The sequence below is a fragment of the Carassius auratus genome, chromosome 31 (genome assembly GCF_003368295.1).
Source record: "Carassius auratus strain Wakin chromosome 31, ASM336829v1, whole genome shotgun sequence".
NCBI lineage: Eukaryota > Metazoa > Chordata > Actinopteri > Cypriniformes > Cyprinidae > Carassius > Carassius auratus.
The window spans coordinates 12,950,965-12,961,983 of NC_039273.1; the positions used below are offsets into that span (position 1 = coordinate 12,950,965).

An 11,019-nucleotide genomic window follows, 5' to 3' on the forward strand; every position below is an offset into this window, starting at 1 on the left:
ACATAAAAAGACCAGACCCCTCGATCAGGGGCATCATGCATTCATGATTTTTGAGGGGGCAGATTGGGGGGTATAAATCATGCTACGAAAGCACTGTATAACTGATATAGGATTATGTTTTATTTATTTTTTTCTTTTTATTCAAAACAATTCTAAACATGCTTAATATATCAGGAAATATCTTGATTCTCAAATGTTTAAGTTTACCCCGTTTTGCACCTTTATAGATTGTTATTTAATCAATATATGGAAAAGTAGTGTAATCTATTAACACATAATACCCCGACTTTTTACTTAAGTGCCATATAATATTTTCAATATGACTGAATTTGCATTTAATGTAAATTTTAATACAAATATTGTAAGTTACTTATTTTAACACTTTCATTTTACAGAGAGTAAAGAAAATTTACATTATCAAAGAACATTTTCATTCATTCACCTGGCACATGACATCTCTTCTTTTTTAGACTAATGTTTTTTTTCTGTGCATTGTCCCTGATCAAAAAAAAAAGAAAAATAAAATAAAATTTCAGTCTAGCCAGAGTTCAGGCACTCTCAAAAACTCCCATTAAAATCACTGAAGCACTTTACATTACATTATGCACATCTGCACTTTTGTTGTTTCTGATGAGAGAATTCGCTAAATAATTCATCCAGCGAGCAAATGAACAAAACACCGCGTTTCAGTGACGACTCTTCTGCAAGTCTCTGATTGCGCAACAGAATAGTTTCTGATTGGTTATCATGAAGCGTTATACGAACGCGTCTGTCTCTGGCTCAGCGCCAGCCAGCGAACACAGATTTGAATTTAGCATTGAATTTGGAAGCTGCATTTAAAATCCACTTTGCTCACAAATCTTTGAATGGGCATGACGCCTGTGCCCTCGATGCCTGTGAAACGATTCTCCCTCAAACAGCACGCTAACGTTACTTCTACACTACAGCTACACACTGCAGTATAAACAACATATCTACATGTTCTCACATTTCGTCGTTCTTGTAAAATAATAATAAGTAAATAAATATCAAAATCACTTCGCTGAGAATGGAACACCACTAACCAGCTTCCGCGGTGTTGAAAATATCTTCTGGCAATTAAAAAATGCGTGCGCCGCGTGACGAATCTTCCTGGTCGTCGTCAGGTCAAAGGTCATCATGTGGGTCATCTTATTGATGGCTTAATTATTATTCAGAAATGTTACTAATATTTAGATGGGGCATAGGTAGGCAATCACAAAAGGGTACGTTATGACAAAAAAAAAATAAATAGAGAAAATTTTGCTTTGACAAAAGGGCACTTTGGCAAGGGGCAAAGGGGCAGGTGCTCAAGCACCCATCGCCCCCCCCCCCCCCCTGCACGTGCCTGCTTGGCTAGATGTATATAATTAATGATTTTCAAATTTAACAGCGGATAGTGGTATATCAAAAACAAAGGGAAACATCCTCCATACATTTTTGCATACCTCTGTGTGGAAATTCATCAAGATACAACACGGATTGCTATCTTCTGTTGATTATGCGGATCAGCTTCAGCATCAGGTTCTTCAGTCCACAGGGATTTCTTCTTTCAAGCACAAAACCACTCAAATATGCAATATGCAATACGTTACATTTTCGAAGAGCTGGTTTTTGTTCTGACTGTTATGTAAGATCAAGGTTTCTGATTGCCTAACAAAGTGCAGGATAGATTTCTGATAAAGCATGTTTTATTAACTTTATTTGATAACATAACAATTAAACGTAATGTAATTATGGTAAGTTAATTAAAAGATCGCTGTTTGCATTTTTGTGTGTTTTTATCAATGTTTATTTTTATTTATTTTTTTAAATGTGAAAGATATGCAGCATAAATCATTATCTGACTACCAATGCATGTCATAATAATGAAAGCAAATGGTGTGCTTCTGCCATCTAGGCAGAAAAAAATCAACAGAAACTCTGTACTTGCCTCACTGACATAAAAATATATAGCTATCTATAGAAAGTGAAATGTCTACTTTAAACTTGAACCAATTCACATGAAAAAAAAATTCTGATTATAATCTGTTTAAAACTTGCATGTCCACTCCGAAAATACAGAACACCGTAGTTTATCACTGAATTATTATAATATTAAGTCTTCTTGCTGTTTTTTTTTCCCTGACACATGATAAACATTACTTCTGCCAGTGTGCTGCTGCAAGTTTTATTTGTGCGCTTGATCACTGAAAGGCTATAGGCCATTAAAGTATTATGAATGATAAGGTTTATTAATATAAACATGCAATTAGTCGACTAACTGCTAAAAATGACTACTTGTCGACTAGAAAAATCTTTAATCGAGGGTAGCCCTACATAACAGATAATGTCCAAGTATCTTTTTTCTGTTTCTATTTATTTTTTTTCTTACAGTATATGATAACTTGTGAAAACTTAATTATTATCATTAATTGTGATTTTTTTTATTTTTTCTTGTAGAGGAAATCTGAAAGAGATGCCAGAAAGGCAAAGGTTAAAGCAAATAAGGAGCAGAATGAGACAGAAGCATTGTTAACCATTAAGGTACTGAAGAGGCAAAGTTGAATTATAAATATATATATATGTATATATTTAAAGAGCAAAATCTTTAATGTTTTTTTACTAAGGAGCATGGCATTAAACTTCTGAAAACCGAGCCCTCTCAAAACAGGAGTTCGGTGAGAGAGGAGGATAATGGTGATGGAGGTGCATCAAGAGCCCTTGCTGATCTGGAGCTTGATGAAATCGGCTCGCAGGAGGCCACAGGAGCTCATGTTTATATGTTTATATGGATGAGCAGGGAGTCCTTCACTGGCTAGTGCTGTTCCTCTACCGTGAGCACAGCCAGACGGACTTCGTATCTGCTTTCTGTGAGAACTCCAGGTTTGGTAAAAAGTCATTATCAAAATGTTTATCCTTTATTAAGAAGGGAGACCTACGGAAAACCTTGAATTACTTCTGGAATTTGATTTATTCTTTAAATTGAAAATCTGCATATAGATTAGATTTTTATGATCACTCATTTTGTGTTGTTCGGCAGTTATGTTTGGTGAAGAGCTTCCCCCATGGGATTTAGAAAGAAAATATCAGCCTCAATATCTACAGGTCGGTATACAAAGAAATCTACAAAGAGACAAAGAGAACAACACTGGTGGAAGTATTTTCCATACCTGTCCTCTGATGCTAGAATTTAAATTAGATGTGAAACCAAAAGATTTGTTTTTTTGTAACCTCTGTGTCTTTTAATTTTCAGATGTTTCTTGAGGATCCTGATAACGGAGACCTTTATCAAGTTGATCTTGAAAAGTCACCAAAGGTATTTCAGAAGAATTAGTTTTATCACTGCTTTAATAGGTCTCTGGTGTTTTTCTCTCAATTTTGTTCTTTCCATGTGCTCTGTGAAGGCAAGGACATCTAGTTTCATTGTGCTGGTATCAGGCTTTCCATTCTCAAAGCAGTTTTTATCAGGAAAAAAGGTCCAGAGATTGAAATGATGTTCTGTTTGGACCTTAAAAGACTTTAAATGCCTTGACTATGAATCACCCTCCTGCTATTAAACACATTTCAGCTCAGTCCACCCCTTGAGAAAACTTTGAAGTGGATTTCTTTTGCGGCAACGTCAATGATTCACCTTAAAAGCATGTACCATCCCAACCCCCACTCATTTTTAAGGGGGAAAATTTTCTTTCATGTGCAATTTGAAATACAAAACATATTACAGGTGTAAAATACTGTTATAAAACATGAAAATGCTGATTATTTCTAGATAGTATTTCACTGCATTTTTACAATTGCTTATATCGTTCCAAACTGTGATGACTTAAGTTCTCAAGCAGAACTCAAGATAATATTAACATTTGAGACCTTTGTCTTCCATTTGTGTTGACAGAGAACAATGAGACATTTCTTAAATTGTCTTTCATGTACCTCAGAAGAAGGTAAGTTATATGGTTCTATAATGTCATAAGGTGAATAAATGACAACAGAAATCATTTTTAGGTGGAGGATTGCTTTAAAAGTTTAAAAGCTTCTGGTATGATAAAATAAGACTCAAAGATGTTGTAACCTTTCAGACAGCATTAATAACCAGTGCTGGACTGGTTTCTTGTTATTTAATTCAGTACTCATTTACTGAGGTTTAATTCAACCACATAAAACAATCTGTGATTTAAATTTAAGCCATATTTTTATGATATTTATAACTACATTTTTTATTTCAAGCGTTATTAGCACAATTTAAATTAGGCTTTTTTTTATTGACAGCAGCGTTCAAGATGACATGAACCACACATCCGTGTAAAACTTGTGTAGTCCAGTGTGATTTGAGAATGTTGAGAGGTTTAAATGATTAATTTCACAAACGTGCTTATTTTATAAGTGACCTAGAAACAGTGCAGTATTTATTCATTGTTTTAACTGAAAGGTTTTATTTGTTTCCTTGTAAATGTAAATGTTTATTTACATTTTCGATGTGGTCTCGGGGCTTGTGAACCCCGTAGTACATATTCAGGGTTAAACACTTATTTCTTTTTTACAGTAACTGGCTCTTTATGCTTTTTGACATGTGCTAAAGGAAAAAAAAAATGCCATGAAGACAACAATCCAAAACAACTTTTTGGACTTTAACACCCTAGTAATACATTTGGAATTTTAGAACAAATTTTCCTTGTCCATCACTCAGCATTACCTAAAGTGAATATCTCTAGTTTGAAATGCGTAAACTACATTATTGTTAATTCCTGTCCTAACATGCATAACTCATGGACATCACATAATTGCACGTCGTAATGTTATCTGGAGTCCCTTTCCATTGTTCTCTTTCAAATAGACATGGACCTTCCCAGTGAGAACTTTTTCCCTTGTGGCTGTAAGCTCTTCAGCAACTTTCTAATCACTTCCAACCTCCCCTTCCTCACCAGATCTTTTAAGAGCTCTGTCACCTCATCTATGTGTGCTCGGCACAGAGCCTTCAACTCAGTCTGAACAACGTTTGCTCCATATCGCTCCTCTGCCTGCTTTAAACATTCCTCTAATTGGATTATAGCATGACCTGTGTCGTTCCCGCTCTGGGTGAAGCTCACTAGAATAGCCTGTAGCATGCAGCGCAGGACTGTCGTGTCTTGGACGCTGGAAGGCTCCAGTTCAAGTGCTTTCCTAAAACAGTCAATGGCATTCTGTTCCTCTCCTTTCAGCAGCAGGCAGCGACCCCGCAGGAGCTGTAGTTTAGAGATTGTAGAGCCCAGAGGACACTGCAAAGCTTTAGCTAGACTGACCAGGGCCTGGTTTATCGCCATCTCATCGACCAACAGGCTCTCCTGCAGAGCATCCACACCCATGTAGTAGTAAACCTAAGAGATGGATATATTCGGCTCTTAACGATTACATTTATTAGTTGTTAAACTGTACATATAGAAGGCTGCATTTATATGATGAAAAATACAGGAAAAATGTGCTGATTTGTTGCTCAAGAAACTTTATTCATCAAGTATTATTAATCAAACGGATAAAAAGTGATAGTAAAGAGTTATTGCGCATAAAGGACATATTCCAAACTTTTGATCATAGTGTATGGTTTATGGTTTCATAACTACCTGACCCATCTCCAAATGAGTCCTCAAGCAGGGTCGCACAGCCAGAACACGTTCCAGGTCGGCACGGGCTTCTTTCAGAATCTGACGGTCAGGAATGCCACCTTGGCCGCACTTCGCTTTATCAAGTTCCTTTGCATATGCCGTAACACCAAGCTGGAGAAAAAGATTCAGATTGCAAATAATACATATTTTGAGGAGCATCAAAACTATTAAAAACAAGATTAGGGGAAAAAAATGTGTGGGAACAATAAAAAAATCGCCAAATCAACTGGAACCAAAAATTATTTGAATGACATTTTTATTTAAAAAGGCATTCGTTTGTTTCAGATAAAACAATTAGTGTCCATACATTTTGGGGCAACTTTTTATCATGAGTCACAAAATGGGTGTTTCTTTGGCTTTGCAGGAGCAGGTGTTTATGACATCCTAGTTTATCCTGTGGTGTTATTCAAAGCTAGGTTGTAAAAATTAAACCGATACACCGCTATTTCAACATATTCAATGTCTGAGTGCTTTCGTCTACAGGCACTTAAAAAAATAAAAATGCAAAAAAAATTGTTGGGTGGTAATCAAGTATTTTGCTTACTGTACCTTGGCACGAGTGCAGTATGCCTGCCAGTTGAGTTCTGCGTCAGGCAGGACACTCAGGGCCATGTTACAGATACCTGTGGCCATCTCCAGTTTGCCTGACAGGAAGAACACGTTTGCTAGCCTGTTGAGAATGAATGCATCATCCGTGGCGAGCTTAATGGCCTGTGGAAATCAGCGGTGAGAACAAATCTAATCATTTAGAGCCTTTTACACCTTCATTATTATTCACACAGTTATGGTATTATTAGCTTTAACGCATCAGCATGTCAGTTTGTCAGCTTTTGTTTAATCATATCAAACATAAGCCTAAGCACATCTTTCTCACACCTGTATCAAGAAACAAGTTACATGTCACACCCATACATGTTGTGGCTACAGAGGAAATGTGTGCCAATAATCTCAAGACTGGAATCTGATCTATTAGCTTGACCAGAATATGGCATTCTACATTTTTCCAGAGCTGAAATACAGTACAGTACCGATCCATAACATGTCAAGGGGTCATATCCAGAGAACCCACAGTCATGGACTGACATTGGCACAGTGGAGAACTCCTCTGTCTGCTCCAGCATGAGACCAACGTAACACCAGGCCATTGCTAGAAAGCAGAGAACAGAGATACCAATACATTGTCTTAATGATTCCTTGACATCTGAGATCTGCTAGATGACACTGATAATAGGTCATGAAAGAGCAAAACGTGACGTACAAACAAAAAAACAGAAAGGTTAGTCTGTGTAACCTTTCACTTCTCCACTGGGTGGCTTTGGTTGTCAGGGTCCTCAATGTGAGAAGTACATGTAACATTATAGACAGACAAAAACGAATGTGTGCCAGTAAATATATTTTTGCAGTTTGGATGCATAATAGTCTCTTTTGTATGAAACCCACATGACAAATTAAGAATTCATTCCCACAAATTTGTTCCCTACATGTATTAATTCCTTCATTTTTTGGAAATTTGTGGCCACATTGTAAAATTAATAAATTCTTAATTTGTGGCCAAAAAGCTTCATATTTTTGTATTACACACACAAAAAAAAATCCAAACATGAAAATATAAACACATATATCACATTTGAAACATCATATCCAATATTTCCCACACATTTGCATTATTTGGACATTGGATCTCGCATCTGGGGGCCTCTGAAAACTATACTCAGTCATTGATCTATGGTATAATCTATATGGACAAAGCAGCTGACTGTGTTTACTGCTTTATTAAAAACCTTTATCATATCTACTCGATGAAAATTACCTTTGAGATATGTGTTGTCAGATTTTAGAGTCTCTGTGAGAAGTTTGAGGCCCTTGTTGAAATAGTTCAGTCTTGTGAGGTCAATGTCTATCGAATCCCTTACAATTCCATCTAACCTATAAACAATAAAAAAAGGTTATTATAAGTTAATTATTTGCCTCAAATGCTTAGATAGGCAGTAAGATGTTTGATGATGTTAAAAATGGAGCTGAACAGGTAAATATAAAAATAAATACTTATGTAAATACCTTATGTAAATTGCTGCCATTTTGAAATACCAACTTCTTTTTTCCTCTATTGGTATCTGTCAGAAATAAAAGAACAGAACAGTTAACTACACACACACACACAAAAGTCTTATAGGGTCCAACATACTGTTTTAGTAAGTTACTAATATGTCTTAATATTTAATACTCATTTTATTAATTATCTGATATTCTCATAAAATATTATATAATTTGACCTTTTTATAATGATCCAAGTTTAGTAAATGTTAAATCATATGGTATGACCCAAAAATGTAATGATATGTACTGTATTGTACATCAGAATATGTGGTGTGCTCACCAGTTCCTCTCCATAATCGTGTGCACGGTTGTATAACATCAGCGCGGCTGTCAGTCTCTCCTGTAAATCTTCATCCCTCTCCAGCTCCACATCATGAGGGTATGTGTACGCCTGTTCAGCCAAGCACCGTGCTACCCTGAGCCTGCAGTCTGTCTGGTTCTCCCCCATCTCTGGGCCCATAAGGGCAGCCACACGTTCCATGCACTCCCCCTCCTCCAGCTCGCGCCCCAGGCGTTCATATACGTAACCCAGGTTGGCCCAGGCATTGAGGTTTTCTGGATCCTCCTGGCAGATGCTGTGAAAGGCCTCTTCTGCCGTCTCCAGTTCATCTACATGGAAGGCCAGCAGGCCCAGCATATTACGCACGGCATACTGCAGTCGTCCCGTCTCAGCTTCAAGCTCAGCCCTGAGGCTTTCGCGTTTGAGCTGGGTGTCCCGGTACCAAAAATTGACTAGTCCATTGGGTTCACCATTCAAATTCAGCTCCAAATGAAAGTGACCAGGGATGTAGGCCATCCCCTCAATCAGAGACTCAATGTCTTCTTCTGTGCTGTCCTCCATTGTCCCCAAACACTTACTGACAATGCCTGACTAAGACAGAACAACTTATATGTGGGACAAGAAATACAGGTTTGAAGAGGAGGAGAATTAAGACATGAGTAAAGAAAGATGTTAAACATGTGCTTTCATGCTTCCTGTAACAGGTTTCTCCACCCCAGTGTTGTGGTTTTTACATTAACTATGGTCATTTCAAAGGACAACATGGGTGTTTGCTTCAGGAACTGTGTAAAGAGTGAGTCTTACATTCTGAATTTGAGTGACACACCTTGATTTCATGTATGGTTTGCCATAGCCATGAATTGGCCGAACAGGACACCAGTTTGGGAAAGAAATCCTGCAATCGTCTGCATGTAAAATAAAATTTAAAATGCACTGTTGAACTCTGTTGTTCTTTCACAGCTTCCTGAACTGTTTGAGAGAAAAAAGTTCTTAGGAGTGAAATAAATGTCACCAGACATCAGGAAGTTCAGTGTTCTGATGAGCATTCTGATAAAGATTTCCTTGAGCTGATCTGAATTGGTTTGAGTGCTCTCACATATGAATAATTATTACCAGAACTGTAAACTTCAACTTCTCCTGTTGTCATTAGACTTTAAAGGGTTTATATATATATATATATATATATATATATATATATATATACATACATATACAGGAGAAGGGTTTATATATATCATTTACATGTTATTTAATGACATACATAAACTCTATACCATATAAAGCAGTTTTGTGATGCTTTTAATAAGATTTATTTATTAATATATCACAGTTTTAAGCATTTTTTACATAAAAGTTTTATGAAGTCAGTTGATTTTCATTTTAGGTGCAATTTCCATCATGACCACTAGGATGAATCCTTTCTTTAAGTATAGAAAGGATAGGAATTGTGGGTCTTAGATCCTGGAGAAATGTTTTTGCATCATCCAAGTAACCCAGACATGAAAACAAGTGTCAGGTTAATAATGAATTTTCCCAATGTTGTTCATCATCTTTGTCAAAAAATATCTTCAGAACCTTGACACAGTATCTTTAAGCAGATACATAGATGTTATTTTCATTTTTAAATATTTACATATTACCATCTGGCTGGAAATAGGTTTATATTATGACAAAAGAACCTTCGAGGTGGAGTCAGTTATTAAGCTTCCATTTTAAAGTCCATGAATGAACAGTGACACTTTTATGGTTACCTCAGGCTGGAAATGTGGGTCCTCACGCTCCTGTTCTGTTTTTGTCCATGATGATAATAACAGAGGGGGATCCTCTTTGTGCAGCCAGCAGATGTTTAATGATGTCATCTTGACATGGTCTTGACCCTGAGAGAACATAAGTGAGAGACCGGGCAGAATAAGGACTCATAGTTCTTGTCTAAATCTGCATTTAATTTCTATATGTAACTACACACAAAACAGACTAAGCATATCAGCCATGTGGTAATATAGCCCACAGACCACAACTTTTTTTATTAGTATGGAAAATAGTGACAGCTCACCATTTACTGTTCTGATTACGGTTGGCAAGCAGATTACAGATAGCTATTTTTATGGAAACAGCCTATTAAATGTCAGTCTAGGATGTGTTTAGCAGACAGCGGTGCTTGATATTCACCAGTTCCTGACTGAAAAGAAACTTGTGAACATAATCAGTTTGCGTATACATTATTTAATGCTTAGTACAGTTAGTTTTTCATCTTTTTGTTGAAGAATGGGACAGGTTAGTTTCTTGTTTGCATGTGTTCCCAGTGCACATATCACATTCAGATAAGGAAGAAATGTTCATGTAGAGAACTTAAATACAGTTTTTAGTTAAAGCAAAGTTCATATTTAAAATACATATTCGCTTAGCTCGAAAAATATTTGGATCGAATGAAATGTGTAATTATTTTGTAAAGCTGCTTGCGTCATTAGCCTACTTAGCTATTAAGGTAACACTTCACAGTGTCCTTGTTAAGTTAGTACATGTGCTTACTATATTAAAAACAGTAAATTATTTATAATTATATGCAACTAACCATAACCAGGCACATGTTGTGAATTAATATTACACAGAGTACTTAAATGTAGAATTACACTGTAACAAGGACACCTTAAATAAAGCGTAACCACTGATCTATATATGTTCTGTAGATCAGTGAGTGTAACCATGATTCATTATAATTGCATGTGACATATAGATGTAACAATTACTGTTTATATATAAAGTAGACCTTATTTAACTTGTGGGAGTGAATTGCGCATTTCCTCGGTCGCGTTTTCTCCGTTGTTTACGGCAGTGAACTTCCTCGCTCCGCTCGCTGTCATGCAGGTGGAATTCAGTCCAGCAGTCGTGAGATTCGAGCACATCAGGACAGACATTCAGTTTGGGGAGAGTTCGTGTTTAAACCTGACTCCATCTCCGAGCATCACATCCACAGTTTACCTGATCATGGCCACGGAATCTTCAGCACTG

The 11,019-nt window shown here is 36.6% G+C and overlaps 1 protein-coding gene across 2 annotated transcripts; it reads right to left on the bottom strand.

Annotated features, from left to right (window-relative positions):
- Positions 1-3,887: 3,887 nt before the first annotated feature.
- LOC113050574 (tetratricopeptide repeat protein 22-like) lies at positions 3,888-10,908 on the bottom strand. Of its 2 annotated transcripts, XM_026213667.1 has the most exons (9): positions 10,778-10,908; positions 9,762-9,887; positions 8,011-8,601; positions 7,692-7,747; positions 7,444-7,559; positions 6,662-6,780; positions 6,183-6,344; positions 5,592-5,744; positions 3,888-5,348 (listed from the first exon to the last, which is right to left on the bottom strand). In XM_026213667.1, exons 2-9 carry the CDS (start codon positions 9,867-9,869, stop codon positions 4,821-4,823), a joined length of 1,833 nt encoding a protein of 610 aa, XP_026069452.1. In that variant the 5' UTR covers positions 9,870-9,887; positions 10,778-10,908; the 3' UTR covers positions 3,888-4,820. The 2 variants fall into 2 exon arrangements, with proteins under 2 accessions (XP_026069452.1, XP_026069453.1); XM_026213668.1 differs by lacking the exon at positions 10,778-10,908 and having other exon boundaries at positions 3,890-5,348; positions 8,011-8,597; positions 9,762-9,830.
- Positions 10,909-11,019: the final 111 nt, after the last annotated feature.

Bases quoted from the DNA above. Each gene is read 5' to 3' on its own strand.
- LOC113050574 (XM_026213667.1), bottom strand. From the start codon at position 9,869: ATGACATCATTAAACATCTGCTGGCTGCACAAAGAGGATCCCCCTCTG. The intron at 7,748-8,010 runs GTGAGCACACCA...TATTTCTGACAG, and splicing joins ACGATTATGGAGAGGAACTG to ATACCAATAGAGGAAAAAAG. The intron at 6,781-7,443 runs GTAATTTTCATC...TCTGCTTTCTAG, and splicing joins TGACAACACATATCTCAAAG to CAATGGCCTGGTGTTACGTT.